Source organism: Ixodes scapularis, unplaced genomic scaffold, assembly GCF_016920785.2.
Source record: "Ixodes scapularis isolate PalLabHiFi unplaced genomic scaffold, ASM1692078v2 PGA_scaffold10__122_contigs__length_95168666, whole genome shotgun sequence".
Lineage (NCBI taxonomy): Eukaryota > Metazoa > Arthropoda > Arachnida > Ixodida > Ixodidae > Ixodes > Ixodes scapularis.
In genome coordinates, this window is record NW_024609836.1 from 50,179,958 (window position 1) to 50,199,025 (window position 19,068).

Sequence of the window (19,068 nt, forward strand, 5' to 3'; positions counted from 1 at the left end):
CGCTTAGCATTCCGCTGGACTGCAGCCGCGGTTGTTGTCTGCTCCTCCTTTTTGTAGATTTCTGGATGATCACGGTGGCCCTCCAATCGCGCATGTTTCTTCGTCGCCGTCGTTGGTCCCAGGCCACTGTGATGATGTTGCTACGCGACGTGACCAATTGTTTTCTTGACGTCGGCGCTCAATTTAAAAAGGAAAAGACGCTTGTCACTTTATGCGCTTAGAATTCCGATGGACTGCCGTCCAGTTATATCAGACATTCGCGTTGACAGCGTTGCGTTGAGTTACATCCCAGTACGACGCTTTGTGCGGCAGTCGGTTACCATAACAACCCGTAGTAGCATCGTAAGCGGGGGTCATTCTGTCGCACACAAAGCACAAATTCCTGAACCAGTTTTTAAAGGTGCGTTCTCATATGGGAACTCGCGGAAGCGACCGTGCTTCTCAGGCTCCCAGACCAATCCCAACAACAGGAAATGTGTCCAGTCAGCAAACGGGAAACAACATCGTGAGGTGTGGCACGATGACAAGGGAGACAAGAAAAGACAAGAGACGAAAATCCCGTCGAAAAACAGGCGAACCATATCTGCCCGAGCGCGCCGCGATTAGATAGCAAGCGCGCCGGCACGGAAACCACGTCGTCTCGCCTCGGTCAATTGGAAAGGTGCAAGGGACGCTTTCTACCCCAGTGCAGCCCATTGTTCCCCGCCGTGAAAAGGCGACTGGCCGCGCTTCTATGTCTATCTGGGCCTGGTACCGGGGTCTGGAAGAAGCACCTCCGACGCCCTGCCTCTGCGAGTGCGACCGGCTCACCAGGAATCGTCCCATCATGTACCCCAACGACGTGGGCAGGAGCTTCAAGGAACGCAAGAGTCTGGGTAACTAGACACCTTGAGACGTTGCCTCCTCTTTTTCTACCTTCTGTTATGTTCTCTTTTCTGCCCCAGTCTCAGGTTCACAATCATGTTAAACTTACACCAGCTCGCCTGCACTCTAACTATTTTTAGACACCTTCGTTTGCTTTCGAACTCCAAATTTCAGAGATGCTGGCTGCGGCTTTAATCGTCGCCCGACGATATCGAAGCTCCCAGGCCGCGCCTCTACCTGATTGTTGCTGTCAAATCCGTCTGTGTTTTGTGGATGTCTGGATGTCAGGAATGTTCTTTAGTTCACCGTTTCAAAAGCGATGCACGTTACAGTAGCTGTGGCAGCACACATGGTGTCGAGGATGTCATCAGGATGTCATCTGGACGCTCCAACAAAAATTGCAAGCTCCAGGCAGTCTCTCTATGACATGATTGCTGCTTCCCTTAAAACCGTTCCGTGTTTTATAGACGTCTGGATGCCAGTAATGTTAACTGGCACTCATTTCAAAAGCGATGAGCGTTACAGCAGCCCTGGCAGCATACATATGGTTCTATACAGACGTCCTCCAACCGTTTCGTCGTCCGGCGCGAAACGCAAGCTCCAGGGGGCCTTCCCATACGACTCTAGTGTTGCGCCGCCCACGGTTCTTTGTTCTTTGGGTGTTTGGGATATCAAAGGCTGCGTGCATATCAACGCGGAACATTGGTGCAGACTCGAGCACAACTGTTGCACCTGTGGATCACCGAGGATTCAGGGACACGTCGTTGGCACGCTCTTGACTACGGCAGCCCTCGAGCAAACCACGACCGGACTGCGAAACTCGGACCTGACCTTTTGACAAGTGTTAAATCGTACTCGCACTGCTCGTACATCATACAAGACAGTGTTTGGTGGAGACGTGACAACAGATTTATCTGCGGACACATTTAAAATCGTTCGAAGCATGCTTGCGTCATATACATGTATGCTCCGAACATAGTTTGCGAACATTTTTTTTGTATGACCAATGTGACAGACCAATGTGCAAGGAAGAAACAGGCCACAGACAGTGTCTGCGGACTGCCTTTTGTGTAATGTTTTAGCGGTGTGACAGCGGCTTGAGGATTCTGGTGGGGCTGGATGGATGGATGTTATTGGCTGTACCCTTTGTAACGGGTGGTAGCTTGCGACACCTAGCCTAAGGTGCTGCAGTCGAGAGACACTGTTGCCATAGCCCGAAACCAGGTCCCGAATACACCTGAAAACTGCACACCAATGGCCTTGAAAATTTATAAGAATCGGCATAAGCGCACCTCACGGTTACCCAAATCCGCAAGTGTATCCGCAACATTGGACTTTTTCAATCCACGATCAGGAGGTCTTCCCTGGAAAACCTATTGGGCAGAAAGCGTCGAGACAGGAGCCCCATGCGCGCATTCAGTTACTTATATACGTATCCAGTTTCATAGAAATGTTACAGTATTAACTCGTGACAGTTGCAAATTCCATCCGCAAGGCAGGCTGATGAAACTCGCGTTTCATCACCCTGTTGACGTGCGCTATTGATTAGCGACGCCGTCTTCAGATTAGCGATAGCTTCGACGCGTGCTGTAGCACGTACAAGAGCGTGTCTTGTATCTAGGGGTGAAACTCGGGAGTCTTCCGAAGCGTCTGCGACGTCTTTAGATAACCAGAGCATGTTCATTCTAGTTGTCTCTGTTTTCGCTCGCTATTTTTGGCTCGACTGCCACCCTTGCGGGCTTTAACGTAAGCGAATGCTTTTTGTCCCCTTCGTTATCGCGTTTCTTTGCTATTCAGAGTGGCTCGAGTTCGAAGCCACTTGCAAAACTACTGGAGCGCTTCTGTATAATCTGAAGGTTCAGAGAATCAAAAACAAGTATACGATTACCCTGAGTCTCTTCACCTCAAAAGAGAACAATAAAAAGGGCAGATTTGCTGTACGAGCATTAGTGCAATCGCCAGTCCATGATGTACAGTCGTGCAAGAAATAAATAGCTCTACACGACCATGTTTTTGTTAAGGCTGTCTTTATTATTATTATTTATTTTTACGTCACAAATTGGTCTATTCGCAGCCGATGAGGTGAGGCTCATTGTTAACACGGCTATTAATGCAAGCTAGCGCAATCCCTGCTGATATGGCATGTACAGTGGCCCAATTTTTTAATAATATCACGCGAGCGTCGACCGCCGGGACGGCCAGCGCTGTGTCGCGGAGAAATGCGGCGTCACGGGAGAGATTAGGCGCGTGTGTACAACGCTCTTTCTGGTGCCAGCGTCGTCTGCTAGGCTATTCCGTTGACCGCACACAGCCCCTGTTCATTATCTGAACATCGCTTAATTGCTTGTGTGATACTGCTCAAGCGTGGCATAAACTGCAGGTCATCTCGAGTTTAAATTACTTTTTTTTTTTCATTTCATGGTTGCGTTTACTTTTGTGTACAGTCACAACAAACAAAAATGAAAAATACGGTGACGCGACAAACTGAATGCAACGATGCATTCCAATCAACTATATACCGTAGATGCTGCCAGCCATCGAAACGAATCTAGTGCTTTCGCCCTGCCACGTGACATCGTGCTTCCCCGTGCAGTTGTACCCAACGGGAAGGCCACGTGACACATTTTTAGCGACGGACTGGCCAAGATGGTTCGTAGCGTCGGCTACGGTACAACACAAAGTGAAACAGACTATCAGGGTTTTCACTTTCTCCTTTGTATTATCAACTGCGTTGTTACTATTGTCACCTAGCCTATGTAGCCGGGTGGTCACACTTTTCTTTGACCAGCGGGCGCGCGCACAATTTTCTGCCTCCTTGAGTGCCCATAAAAACACGGAGACGTGTTGTGAGAATGTCGATGGGCGGCATGACGCAAAGGGGTATAGCAACAACAGTCGGATTTACACAGGCTAACGCCAATAGGATTGTGATCGCATTCCAAGAGGAGGGGCTAATCGGCGATGCAGTTCGACGTTGCAAGCGCCCTGCCCTCCTTCGCTAGGGAGCAGGGGCTGTGTGCGATCAATGGAATAGCCTAGCAGACGACGCTCCCACCAGAAAAAGCTTTGTGCGTACGCGCTTATTAGGAAGTTTTAGAATAACGTACGAAATTTTAGCACACGCTAGCGCTAAATTTAGCGCTTGTATTAGCGCAGGCGACGCAAGACAGTTTTAGAATAGCGTTCCTCCGTCGCGACGCAAAAGCCCAAGCGGCTCGCGCTTGCGACGCCACCAAGATAGTCACAATTTTTATTTCACACACGAAATGCTGTAACTTTAAAAACAAACAAGTTTTTTTGTTCACAGTACTGTTTTAGGTTTGTTTAAACATGATAATGCGACGCGAGCGGTTGGCCGGTCGTGTCCGCTTGCGTCGCCTCGGCAAGAGAGGTCTCGTGTACTGACCTTCGCACATCGTACCTTCGCCGAGCAATGTTCGCGCGTCGCAAGCATCAAGTTGCCGGAGATCGTTGCCAAACCGAGTACAATATCGTCCCGTATTGAAAATCGCAGTCGCGAATATGCCGCCGACGTCGTACTCACGACGCCGCCAAAGCAGCCGCTGACATAATCCTGGAAGCCGCCATTTTTTAACTCTCCTCGTCTTGGCTTTAGCCAACTCCTCATCACGAATCCTCCTTGGAGAAGCGCAAAGGCTCTTTGCGTACGCACGCTATTTCCGAGAAATAGCGCACGCTAAAATTGCGCACGCAAAGCGCAAAGCCTGGCTTGCGTTCGGAGCATGCGCAGTGGCGACGACGCTATTCTTTGCGTACGCAAAGCTTTAGCGTGCGCTATTCTAAAACTCCCTAATCTCTCCCGTGTCGCCGCACGCCTCCGCGGCACGGCTCTGGCCGTCCCGGCGTGGACGCTCGCTTCATATTATTAAAATATTGGGCCACTGTACTCATCAAAGCTAAGTGAACGATAAAGTAAAGAATAGCAACAAACGAAAAAAAGTTTCCGAAAAAGTTGAATAAAGATGTGTTTGATTTCATTCATGTCAGTTTGATTTAAATCACCGTAGCTAAAAAGTGATTCTTGCGTATTTTAACCATTACAAATTGATTGATTAATCGATCAATACCGAAGAAAGGATTACTCTACATTTAAACTTTTTTATGTACAGCTTAATGAACAACTGTTTACTTGTGTAAACCCGCCATACACCAGCTTACTCACCTCTATCCCATTTTGGACGATCCGAACCAATCGGGTTCTAAACGTATCGCGCTAGGATTTACTCAAAAGATGCCCAAAGGTGGTGGAGGTTTTCCCTAAAATTGTGGAAGGATTGGCTCACCCGAGTAAATCACGAAAAAATCAAAAAGTATCTTTTCTCTATACTTTGCATGTACACTTAAATCATATTTAATGTCACTGTGGCGCTTATTTGAGCCAAATAAAGTGAAAAATAGGTCAGCCATTTTTTTTTAATTTCGCATCAATTTTTTTATCATTTTGAAAAAAGAAAAAAGCGCTAGCGGTAATGTTTCCATAGACAAAACCAGTTTTTATATTCTTTCTTTTGACTCCAGAGGTTTTGTATATCGATACTCTCAATTAATGAATGCACAAACTTTCTGCACCTCTGTAGTAAATTTTAGCGCGATACGTTGAGAAACCGATTTTGGCGGACTCCTCCAAAGTGAGATCAAAAAGCGTTGGGTGACACGCGGTAGAACAAAAGAGGCGTATATCTTTTTTTTTTTTTTTTTGTTAGTCAAAAAGCTATTTATTTTTCTTTTGCTTTCCGATTTATTTCAATAAGATATTACTTTTCGTGTTTTGGCTTCTTTCGCGTTTTCATTTGCATGCGTAACTACCCAAAAAAGTGGGACGCGAAAGAAGAAAGAAACACCAAAATCTCCGATTTGCACAGAAGAGTCGTTTGTGTTCAACCAGTTAACCTGCTTTAAATCTTTTTTGCTTGAGGATCAAGCTTTGATTTAAATACAGAACATGCGCGCGTAGAAAGTACCAAGTGATAGACAAAAAGTCAATAGAAAGTATTTCTGGGATTATTTTTGTGGGAAAGGTTTGGATCTAAATCATTATAGCAAAATCGGTGAGATTTAAATGACGATTTAAATCATGATTATTATTTCCCACCTTGGGTAGCCTTAAAAAACGCGAACAATTATCGGTGTCCGCAAGGAGCGTGCGAAGAGTAGTTCCAGACTTCCATTCGAATGGCCTTGCGTACCGTTCGTAGAAAAACAAATTGGGTTGTGTGTATGTTTATACAGCCTAGAACTTGGTCTGCCTCAACGGGCGACGAGTCTCCCAGCTGTTGATGAGCAATTTAGCCAGTGCAGTACAACCGCTAGCCTGGGGTCTTTAACGAGCACCACGCAGTAGTGACACACGACCGCACGCCGGCACGATGCTCATCCAGATCGAAACGGGCAGGGGTTCGGATTGAACCCAGGATCCTGGGTTCTGCAGCGCGAGCTACCATTCGTAGACTTACCAAGAAAAGCGACAGGTTCTCTTAGCATTGGTGAAGCTAGTGATGACATTGCGCTATTCGATTAAAAAACTATACCATAATCAAACTTGTTAAGCAGAGCAAATGGCACAGCTAGCCCCTCTGCCAAGATAAGAATTCCACAATTGCGTTCATGTAAAAGCAATAAATTTTCGAGCGTTAGTGCATTTCCGAGTTGTAATTGTGCGTGCTATAAATGAAGAATATATAAACAAGGTTAATCAAAACTTCCCAGTGCCAAGAAAAAAAAAACTGTTACGTTTTTGTTTTTACTATTACGATCGATCTTTCGCGTGATCGATGGGCTTATCGATCCCGTTATCGCCTTTCGCGTTTCTTTACACTCGCGATCACAGCCATTGGGTTGTTCTGATGGCACTCGACCCGTCGTCTTCGAATGGTTCAATCTGTGTAACCTACGAATAATTCAAAAGACTTCTGAAAAACAGGCCCCCCTCAGAAAGAAAAAAAAAAAATCTTCTAGTTTTGTTGTAAAAAAAAAAAAAAAAAGTACACTGCGGATTGAAGGGCCCTACTGGCGTTATCTGGATCCACGCTCAAAGCGACGCACTCCCCCACTAGCAACGCGAAGCTACAGCGTACGATCTACGAAAAGTTTAATTGACTTCTTGCACAACTTAGTGAGATACCCAAAGTCAGCAAGCCGCCCTGCTTTCGTTAAATTCCTTATCTACAGCTGCTAGTTTTTCGAAATATTTTCATTCGGCTTTCGTTTCAGTTTTGTACAAAAAAATATACCCCTCATTTTCAAAATAGCGCAGATTTCGCTGAAGCACGGACAGTTCAGGCATCAGAACGATATTGCATGAACAAGCTCAATATGCGTAATATAGCACGCGCTAAAGTTCGTCTGCATGTTCAGCTTCCATAGAAAGGATTAGCTCATATAATGAAGGCGTATTATATATTTGCGCCAAATGTTTGAACGATAAAGTTTGGCTCTACGTCGACCTAGGATCAAAGTGCCAAAGGCAGTTCACCTTGCATTCGCTGTATACGTTGCATCCATCTGTGGTACAGGGTGTAGAAATATGAGCTTGTACAGCGGCGTTATAAACTTGCACTGCCATGCGAAGACCTCGTGCTGTGAAAGCTGGGCAAAGAGGGTATCGTTATCGGACTCAGCGGAACAATCTACACCTACCAGCGGCAATCCGATCACCGGTTTACTGTCTTTCTCTCAGTACCGAAGTACTGTAAACAGAACTACTATACTTAAAGATATAAAAGTTTCAAAAACGACAGGGACAAAGAGCGGGAACGCGCACTCGCAACTGAAGTTTATTGAAGAAAAACACAATGTTTCCGCTCTTTGTCCCAGTCGATTTTGGCGCTTTTTTTTATATATATTTAACTATGAACCAACTTGGGGGGGGGGGGGGGGGGGCAATTTTCACTTTATAGTTGTGGAGAGTGATAATTTCGGGTACTAACCTAAGTGGCAAGTGTTGATACCCGCCAGTACTACCCATTCGAAGTAAAAGGCGAAAAAACTTCGTAGTCGTGTTCGCGCTAAGAGCGTCGTGCAGTGTGCGCGCCGGCCCCCGTGGTCTATCGCGTCGTCTGCGATAAGAACGGTTGACTTTGTGGCCATATTAAGTGATCTTATCGGTTACCACCTCTTTGACCGCCCATGTTGCTGCGATGACAGGACACAGGAATAACCATGAATTTGAGCTTCTGTAACTTGTGACGATTTCGTGAGTCTCAGGCTGATGACACAAGTTTGTTACGCATATGAAATCAAGTGTTTACCGACCCCGTGTTTTGGAAAGAGTGCCAAAAAAGGAACCAGAAGCTATTACGCGAAAAAGACTTGTGCAATGTGATTCATGTCAGAATAGTGTTGAAATCCGTGTTTGTTGCTTCGATGAAGAGAGTAATCAAAACAGCAATACAAAAACATATCAACAGTACAGTCATTAAGGTAATGCAATCAATGCAAAAATCCCGCGAGCTGGACAAGGATAACAATAACAAGAAAGTGAACAAGGGGGACTAAGAAACAAAGGAAAACACAAATCTCCAAATAGTTAGGTGACCGGTGAGCGACCGAAAAAATCCGCCTGGTCCTGGTATCGAACCAAGGACCCTCTCCATTTCCAGTGGACCGCTCTACCTACTAAGGTAACCAGGAGTTGGACGTCGGTATTTCATAACTTAAAATCAAGCCGTTCACCCCTGTTTGTGTTAAACTGGTGGCAGCTGTTAAAACCCTTCCTCTCTGCAGACGTCTAACTCCTGGCCAGCTCAGTTTGTAGAGCGCTCCTCTGGAAATTGAAAGGTCTGTAGGTCTTCCGGTTGTCTCGTCCCCAGCTTCCTCTTGGATTTGCTTCGGTAACACTTAGGGGTATCGTGAGCAGCCTGCACGCACGCGCAGCCAAAGTCCACTGAAGGCAACGAGTGCGTTCTGGAGGCACCCAAAAGCGACGTGGCTTTCATCCTAACAGTAACAGCACACGGCCTTCATTGACTTCGACGCGTTGTGCGCGATTTGGTTGAGCAAGACTCCACGCCGGAACGAAGACTCGACGACGGTTCTGACAGGGCGCGTTCTTGCAGGGCACACGTTCGCGGTTCATCCCGTTGCGTTATGGCTGCGCGTCTTGCCTGAGGCGTGTTTCTTCCTTCTACGGTGTTGAGTTTTTTTACGTCAGCTACCGGAGGCCAGCTCGAGGCACAGATTGGACAGTGCGCTGCGACGGAGCTCGGTTGTGAGTCACGTTCAACCTGCAGAACACAAGTCCCACGGGCGAACGCTGTCGAAGTACTCGTGTCCAACCTGTGGCTAGTGCTGGCCTCCGCTCGATGACGTAATAAGTCCAGTACCATGGCCTTGGTTACAATGTGTTGGTCAAGGCCATATACTATTTGAACCTGTTCCGAAGACTCAAATCAAAATCTTTCTTCATTAACTTTCAGCCGTACGGAAGGAGGAAGTAGCTGGCATCCGTCAACGGTTTCCTTCGAAGATACCGGTAAGCGTGGAGATTCGTTCCGTTCCGTAACATTTACAACGATCGGTTCTCTAAGTTGGCGCGCCCTTCGCAGGTGATCGTGGAAAGGTATAACAGGGAAAAAAGTCTGCCACTTTTAGACAAGACCAAATTCCTGGTGCCACAGGAGCTCACCATGTCGCAGTTTGTGTCCATTGTCAGGTATGTTGGACTTCACAGGCTCAACTTCGACGTCACGCCGCAGCGGGTTAGTTCATACCTTTGTTGTTGCAGACGGAACAAGCTTACCCCTCGAATGATTACCTTAAAATAGCAACCTCCATCGTTCCATAATGTATTTATGCGAGTTTTATCTTTTGTTTTTAACTTAACTGTTTCTAAGAAGAGCCGTAAAAACTACACAAAATCCGGTTTGTGCGTTTGAGTTATACGACCACGAGGACATAACGTAAGAAGCTGTCACGATAAATCGGTTAATATACTAAAATTTGTTCATTATTTTTTTTATTAGTTAAGATGTACACATACGGTTGCACTTACAAACTTGCCGAGCGCCACTGAAAATGACTAAATCGGTCGATTTAGGAAGGCTCGGAGCGTATCGAAAGAGCGTTAGTGTGCAAACGTTACCACGTAAAATAGGCGCAAGGATGTGTGTACGAAGACGCGTCCGAGGGTTTTTAAGGCGAAAGCCCTATATGTCCCATTACGCGAAAAGGCGGCGTCGGCGTTGTGCCCGAAAGATGGTCATAAAAACACGTCATCAAACACGCGCCGCTCAAGGTCAAAGCGGACGCGCCTCGGAAATAAAAGGCAAAGGAAAGCACAGCAACGCAGATGCTTCGTCACGGAAGCTGGAGGGGGCGCCGCGCCTGCACAATGGGGGGAGCGTGATGTCACCGCCGGAGCGCCGTGTGCAAAAGGAAGACGTGACGCGCTGCTTGTAGGAGTGCTTTCGCATTCCTACACCTCAGCAGTCTGAAGTGTCATCGGCGTGTTTTTTTTTTCTCCGTATCTTGTCATTCCCATTTTCGCGCCGCCAGCTTTGCGCCTGTCACACGAGCGGCAACTTCAGCGCACTATATCGTACTTCTCAAGCGGTCCAAATCGTTCTCAAATTTACTGATTTAGTAGTTTTCGATCACGTCCAGCAAGTTTATAATTAGAACCATATGTTTGTTTTCTAAATAAAAAAAAGTAACGTAACGATTTTTCGTTTATTAGCCGACTTATTGTGGCGATTCGCTCCCTACGTTATGTTCCTCTTGGCCGTAGAACTCAACTGCACAGACTGCGTTAGTGTAGCTGTCACGAGATATTTTTAACAAATATGTAAAGTCGAAAAGTATACCACCTGCTTACACGGCCAACATGAAAATAAACACCGAGATTGAGTGACTAAACATCGGCAAAACTTTTCGAATAAAAACTACGCATCGCATGAAGGTACAGTATTAGTCACTGTCAATGGGTCTATTTATTGAGGTACATAGCGTTTAATAATTGGGCTTCTACAAATAAACATAGTTCAAATTCGAAACTCGCTGGGTATGCTCGAAAAACTTTGCCGGTCAATCGAAAATTTAACTAAAAAAATTTCTCTGCACAGTCCATAAATTTTAATAAAATGCCAGATTGAATTGATTTTTTTTTAATTTAATTTAATCTGAAGTACCAGGCATGCATGGTACTTCAGATTTCGTTGAATGCACGTGCTGCATTCAACGAAATGCAGCACGTGCATGCTGCATTGTATGCAACGTCCTATGTAAAGCTGTCTGCAGAGCTATGAACTGTCCCTGTATGTGATAAGTTATCACATACAGGGACAGTTCATAGCTCTGCAGACAGCTTTACACAGGACGTAGATTAGGCGTTAAACGCCAGTTTGACATAGTCAATGGATGGTTAAGTGCTGGCTGTGTTCTAAACGTGGCCAGCACTTAGGAAGCTGATAAGTCTCCTTGGACCCTGTACGCTTCGTAACGAACAACCAGTTACCGACCACGCCAACCAGTTCCCGAACGTCGGAGCCACTTGGGTGTTTATCTTTTATCTTGCTGATAAGCTTGCCATTGAAGCTCTGCAACCTTGGAGTGCCACTCATTCAGACTTGCACTTTCATTGAGCAACCTGAAAGCTTTCAAATTCTTGGTCAAATGATGTTTTATGCAACACACCGTCACCGCATAATTGATCACGGGAAGAGATTTTGATCACGGGAAGACGTTTTGATCACGGGAAGACGTTTTGATCACGAGAAAATATTTCGAACACGGGAAGTTTTTTTTGATCATGGAAGCTTTTTTGATCACGGAAATTGTTTGTGAGAATTCGATTTAAGACGCTAAGGTGCGTCCATGTGGCAGGGTGCCGTTTCTGAAGCCTGATGATCATTCCACCATCAATATCAAAATCCCATAAACGGTAAAAACACACACACACACGCACACACGCACACACACACACACAAACGTCATCGTTGTCCGTATAACTATGCCCGAAATTTTTTGATGGTTCAAACTACAGCTAGACACTCCTTCTCAGTTATGGTGTAGTTTCTCTCTCAGCTTTGGATAGCAAACGACTGGCGTACGCCACAACAATATCTAGAGATGACATTCAGTCGTAGACATGCCGCGGCATTCGGGAGCTCCCCTTCGGGAAGCCATTATGTCTGCTCTTAACATCTTGAACCGATATCTCGTTAAAAAAAAAAAAAAATCTTTTTAATCCGTTGCAGATTAAGGGGAAAAGGTGTATAATGAACATGCATAACTACAAGTTTATAAAATTAAAATACATCGAAACATTTATTTGCGAAGTTCATGTACGAAAACAAATCAGTACTTCATCTCACTACCAGCACTTTAAGGTTACCCCAGCATTGCTCTAGTGCAGGGGTCTCCAAACATTTTGCTGAGGGGCCGGATCGAGGATTGGTCGCTGTCTCGGGGGTCGGAAAATACATAGGTAAATATAAATCAGAAATAAACTTTAGATCAACTTTTAAATATCAAATTGAAAGTCAGTAAAAAGAATAATCTAAGGTGGATGAAAATATACTAATTTTTAAATTTAATATCTAAATATTAAATTACACAATAATTGGAACAGAGAAAACTCACAAGGCATAAATCAAAGCGCATAGGAACTTCGGCATATTTGGAACTTTGGCTAATGAGAATGATAGAAATGATGCTGATAATATGCAATAGTGTTGAACCGAACCCTTATTTTTAGCCGAACAACTGAACCGAACCGAAATCTTCGCCACCAACTTGTAACTGAACCTGAACTGAGCCGGAAAAAATATAACGGTAACCGGTTCAAAACACCTCACGGTAGTTTTTGTTGTTGTTAATACCACAAAATGAATATTCAAGAATAAAAATTAGCAGCTGTATTTCCATGTACTGATCAAATCGTACCATGCACCATATTGCAGTATGAGAAATCGTGGGTTTTCGTGGCGCTTTTGTATTGGCGCTATAATTAATCACATGATCACGTGACGTCATGGTGTCAGGTCATGCTATCAAGAAGTGACATCACGGGACTCACTGCGTCAAGTTAATTTAAATTAAGGGCGCCAGTAGATTATCGTTGACACCGTGACGTCACATGACGTCACGACTTCGCACCGCGAGTCACGTGACTCCGTGACGTACTCGATTGTCATGAGTCCGGGTCGAGTGCACGGGTTCACGACAATCAGCATTAAAAAGCACTCGGGTCATGGCTCGTGTTCAAAGATAGCAATAGCCGAACTCTAACAATACCTGACCCCCAGTCCATCATCTATGCTTTGCCAAACCCAGCGCATGACTATGGTGAACACTGACGGTATATAATTAGAGTCAGATCACGTTGCCGCTTTTTCTAATTGCGAATCGAGGAGCGGAAAGCTGTTTCTTTCCATTATTTTTTCTGCGTCTGCCATTGCGCGGAGAGGAAAACTAGCGGGTGTTTTTGCGAGCTATTAACATCAGGGATTAGTTCTTAGCGGTATTTACTGAAAGTACACAAACTGTTGCACGCCCCATTTTACACGTATCATTGAGGTTTTTGTTGTTGCTGAACTGCTTTAGAAAATTGTCCCCGAGAATAGAAACATCGAAAGGACAAAACGTGTCTTATAAATCCGACGCTACATAACTGTGTACGGGAGGGATAAAAGAAAAGAAAGATCCCAGTGGCCTCAGACGGACAACAGAGCCATTGCCAGCCACTCTAAGTCTGACAAGAATGTCGCTCTCAAGTTCTCCCCCAAGCTTCGACTACCTCCGTATTTTGTTCATTTTTTGGGTGCAAAGCAATGTAGTATTACTGCAACAAAATGGCTAATTGGGCTAGTTGGTTCGTGTTGCTTCAGATGACAGCGACTCTGCGCTGTCTTGTCTTCATTATCACCATTTTTTCTGAGGTGCTTTCATCTGAATGAGAATTACTGTTAGCAAGTGACCAATATAATTGTCGAATTAACACCCTAAACAAATAACGGAGTTCCTAAGGGAAAAAAATTTCTATAAATAAGCAACGAAAAAAAAAGAAAGAGGAGGGAGGGAGGGAGGGGGGATGGTTAATGTATACTGAAAAAGTTCCTCTGCCCCGCATCTGTGGCACAAGCGTGGCTCCAAAAGCTACTTTGTTTGCAAAAAAATAATATTGTCAGAAAGAGCGTTTCGTGGTGCCATACGATAGCGCCGTTGCTCACAACGCTGCACCAAGCAAAAATAATTTGTGTATCTGGAATACGGGACTTGCACTGAGCGTGAACCTTCTGCAGCGTGCAGTTTTCACCACCGGATTTGATTTTCTTAGCGAGAACAAATCGCAATGACCACCAGCATATAGTGTGGTGACGTCACGTGCAAACCATCCTAAAGGACACATGCAAAGGAAAAAAACGTTTTTTTTAAACGGCTTAGATGGAAAAAGGACGCCATAAAACGGTTTTACAACGAAGAAAAAATTTTTTTAGAGCTATATTTACGGCGCAAAACGAATTTGTAGTTGGCGCCCGCGGGCACCGCGGAAAAGTGGTCCGTATTTATCACGTGACTGGTCCTTATTTATCACGTGACTGGTCCTTGTTTATCACGTGGTGCTTGCGCTCTTTCGGAAGCTTCCTATGGCCTCTAAAAGTAACTTATTCATCTTTGTTTGAAGTATAACAAAAAACCAAGACGAATATGTAACTTTTAGAGCCCGAAGGAAACTCCTGAAAAAGCCGTTTCTTTGTTGTAAAATCGTTTTATGACATCATTTTTCCATCTAAGCTGTCTCAAAAAAAAATGTTTTTTTCCTTTGCATGTGTCCTTTAAACAGTCAAGTTTTCGGATGAAATTCGATGTTCGCAACACTAGAAAAAGCATATACGTTAAAATTGTAAAGTTGTGCAGACTATATAGCTCCCGAGGATATATGGCAGTCGAATAAAATGTTGGAGCGCGTGACTCATATAGCACAGAGTTGTAAAGTGAGAGTTCAAAGGAAGTGCACGCAGAACTGAATATAACATTAGGGTGCCGAGGCATTATTTCCTGAAGATTCGAGTTAAATGAAAGTTGATGCCCAAATGTGATTTATTTTAGGATCTTAAAAATCTTCGTCTGTCCTTCGCGCTATTTATGGGAAATTAAGAATATGATTACATCTCTATGTATTTGTTTTTGCTTCGTGTATAGGATTCCTTTGAAGACCACCATTCATTATCTCTCCCCTTTTAAACATCTCGTGTGTGTGCCTTCAAATCTATCATGTGAGCACAATGTCCTTCTTGGCATACCCCGCGGCCCTGTGTTTCACACTGCCAAACAGAGAACAAAAAATTACGTTTCCGCAGATCGGCTCAACGGCTGGCGTATTTTCGAGTATCGTCCTCCTGTGTCAAGCGGTTATGTGAACGTCATACAGTCAAATTGATTGGTGCGAATAACTACTCACTGAATATTTGACAACAACAATAAAGGGCCGATCACCTAAGCGATATCCATCATTAGAGAGTTTTAGTAGATCGTGTTTTCAGGCCACGTTAATCGTAGCGGGAGCTCACGCCGCCACTTCGATGCATGCTCTGAAGCGCGCGCTCGCAGCGGTAGCGGGCCTTTGAAAGCGATCTCCTAAAACTCCCTATTAAGTAGGTAAATGCACCCCCAAATTATCTGAAAGATGGTGTGCAGAGCTTTTCCAGTCGGCGTTGTTATCTCGATAGGCAACTGTATCAGTGATATAAGGGAGCCGTAATCATAGTTTTGATCTTGAGGCTGATTTAATGTGTTCCTGACACATAAATAAAATTTCAAACATATAGAAGTCTGTTATTGTGTCATATGTGATGACCAGCAATTTTGTGTCTTTATGCTGGACAAATACAAAGTACACAGGGGCGCGTGGCGGAACTAATGACTACCGTCAGAAAGTGACCAAGTAGCTGCCACCTCGAGCGGAGCATGAAATACTACTTTCCTTAATTTCATTAAAAAAAACATTAATTAACATGGGTGATAATATTGAATTGACCGACATCTTGTCAAGAACATGCCTCAATAGCCAGGCTATGCCAGTTTATCCTGTATATGAAAATGTTTACATGGGTATGCACTATTTTAGGTCAGATTCGATGTGAGCAGTGATTTCCCTACACAACCCCTAAAGGGGGGGGGTCTACCCTCTCTTGTTTTTTTCTTAATACGCAACGACTCCTCTATTCTCTCCTCTCCTCTCTCCTCCTCTCCCTCAGCTGCAATGGGAAATTTGTTCTCGTGCCGAACCTCAATTTGCCCGACACAACATTTAGCGCTCTCTGGGCGGCACCATTTTGTCCGACGCAGCGCCCTCTCCACACATCCGGGAAGTTCAGCGGGTTCGGCGGGGTAAAACGAGAGAGAGGGCACGCGCCAGACTCCGCTAGCAGACGACAAACCGGGAGGTTGCCGTTCTCCATCTTTGGGCTGTATCGGCGGGCTCTACCGAACATCGAACTCTCGCTCGTGACTGCCGTTGTGAAGTGGTTCGCGTTCTTAGAATAGTTGTGGCTACTCCAAAATCAGCCTATAGCTCTCTGTTGTTCTATTTCGCTAAATGATCAGCTAGCATATCGTTTTTTCCGTTCCTTAAATAGCAGTTGAGTCATCCGGCAGTACTACCCTCAACTACTGCGTGTATTGCGGCAGGAGAGCACGTTTTATTTATTATTTCAGGCTTCCACTCATGGTCGCTAAAGGCCTACACCAGTACGAACTTTGTATAGTAAAAAAAGGTACAGCAACCGGATTTACTTTTCGCCAAAGAGACCGGCCAATCTGACACAGTTTTCCCTATTCTTTTTTTTTTATTTGCATGCAGATAACAGCGCAATTGGACCCTGTGAGTCTTTTTATCTATCATAATATTACACGACAACTGGCATACCAAAATCTGCGCATCTGCGCTTGAAAGTTCCAAAATGACGCGATTTTAAACAGAGTTTGCACGCCGGCCGGACGCTAACTACAGCTCACTCGGCGGAGCGGACGGCATGCGGGGTGAGAGGGGGAGTGCATTTTTTTTCTCTTTTACCCTCTCTGCGGTGACTGGATGAGAATGAAGTATGCTCTCTTTCCAGTACAAGCTGTTTTCGAAGACTTCCTGCTTTTGAAAACAATAATGAGAGCCGAAGCCTGATAGAAGGCAACAAGCACATGGTGGAGGCAGACCTTGTACTGCATTCTTAACCTGTCGCCAACTATAAGCTTGTTGTGCCATATTAGATGGGCATCGAGCAGTAAAACGACGTTTCTGGTACAGCTCCTTCTACGGCTATAAGTCACCAATACCAACACACCTCTTTCCTTCAGGAACCGCCTGCAAATCAGTGCCTGCCACTCATTCTACCTTCTGGTCAACAACCGCAGCATGGCCAACCTCTCAAAGACTTTGTCCGAGGTCTACGCCGAGTGCCACGACGAAGACGGATTCCTTTACGTCACCTACGCGTCACAAGAAATGTTTGGTTTTTAGGCTACCTGCCTAAAAAGAACCTGCATTTCGGTTTTACCTTAACTATACTGGAGGTGCGGTCACTAGCGCAGTGCATGTCGTTTGTTCGCCCCGCCTTACGAGGGTCAGCATTTTTTTTTTTCTTCTTGCCACGGTTGCAAGCCTTAGCATGACTGCTGAACGGCTGCCTTTTGTTTTACTCATAATTTCTTTGCCCTCTTCATTTTTTCTTTCCTGACATTTTCGCAGAATCTCATGTCTTTGACTTTAAATCATTGCATTGGCATCTTTTTTTTATGTACTATATGTATATGTCTCATTGTTTCTCCCCAGCTTTTATATCTGCAGTGTTAACCGTACTCGATGTTGTCCTTGAATAAACCCGCGTAAATTTGTCAGTCTTTTGCCTATAATGCGGCATGCAAGTAGCCTGCCGTGCCTGCACTGCTGTACTCCTAGTGAGTGATTATATAGACAGACTGATGTTTACAAACAAACCACAGTGGCCCTAGCGAACGCCACCGGCCCTGCGCCTGCTTGATGGAGTGTGATTAAAGCAAGGGACACGTGGGGAGGGGAACGACAGAAACGGGTGCCGCGCGGCAGTTTCTATGGCAATTTGCGCGGACACTGTGGCGTACGTGGCAGCTTGGCATAAGTTCACGTCACAGCGTCCTGGGCTGTCGCTATGGAAACCGCCGCGCGGCAGCGCGACACTTGCTTTCAACGAGTTGTACCTTTAGATACGGCTTCACACACATTACCCTTGCAAAACACATCCACACGGTGTCGATTCTTGGTCGGTATCCAAGCGTGCCAAGGCAGAGACACGGCACTTCGGTGTGCCAAGGAAGCTTTGAACACGCCGCTAGACTGACGAAACTTGCTTTCGACGAGTTGCGCCTTTTTCCTGCGGCACTGCGCTTACAAAAAAATTTCCCTGTTCTCAACGGCAAGTATCACGCCTCGCCCAGGATCTTACAGAACGTCTTTGGCGAATGACGACGAACTAGTCGAAAACGCTGGAAAACCGCAGCAAAACGCTAACAAAACGAAAACATTTACCATGCAAGATTTGCCATCTTGCAATTGTCATTGATATCAGTGGCTGCCACCGCGATGAGATGCTTTCCCTTTCCCTTCCCCCCCCCCCCCCCAAATGGGGAGATCACGTGATACTCTCCCGCGGCGTTGGGGGCCGGGGGTTACACCCTACCGGCATGCCGGAGCCGAGGGGTTCTAGTAGAGTGTAGCGCGACGAAGCCACTGGAACCTACTGGAACCAGGCAGTTCCGCCTGGGTCTGAAATCGGGGCATTACTTTGTATCCCAACTGGAACTGCGCGGTTCCAGGCGGGATACAAACTGGTGCCCCAATTTTAGATCCAGGCAGAACCAGCATTTTCCATTGCGGCCTGTATCGGACACTTTCGTACGGGTGGGAAGTAGTCATCCTTGCTTTACTGACCCTCGCCGCAATAACAAGCCCGACAAGAAAACATTATCTAAAAATAGTGTTTTTTTTCATCTTTTCTCGATTGTATGCCAAAAGTTTGCCCACCCCTTATTTTCATCCAATTTGCTCTCGATTTTAGTTGGGCCATCTCTCGATGTTACATTAGTTTGTAAAATGATGGATTGCCTGTCCATGCCTTGTGTAGGAATAAATTTGAAAAAGCAATATTTGCAACCTTCGTTTGTGGTGACTTTGCAGCAACTCTTTGGCCCCCCAACAATCTACAGCATCTGCAA

General features: G+C 45.4%; 1 protein-coding gene across 1 annotated transcript; it reads left to right on the top strand.

Annotated features, from left to right (window-relative positions):
• The first annotated feature begins 321 nt into the window (after nt 1-321).
• On the top strand, nt 322-18,997 carry LOC8023286 (microtubule-associated proteins 1A/1B light chain 3C). The gene is made up of 4 exons (XM_029991141.4): nt 322-875; nt 9,300-9,355; nt 9,429-9,535; nt 17,176-18,997. The coding sequence occupies exons 1-4, from the start codon at nt 734-736 to the stop codon at nt 17,336-17,338; spliced, it is 468 nt and encodes a 155-aa protein (XP_029847001.1). The 5' UTR covers nt 322-733; the 3' UTR covers nt 17,339-18,997.
• The last annotated feature ends 71 nt before the right edge of the window (nt 18,998-19,068 follow it).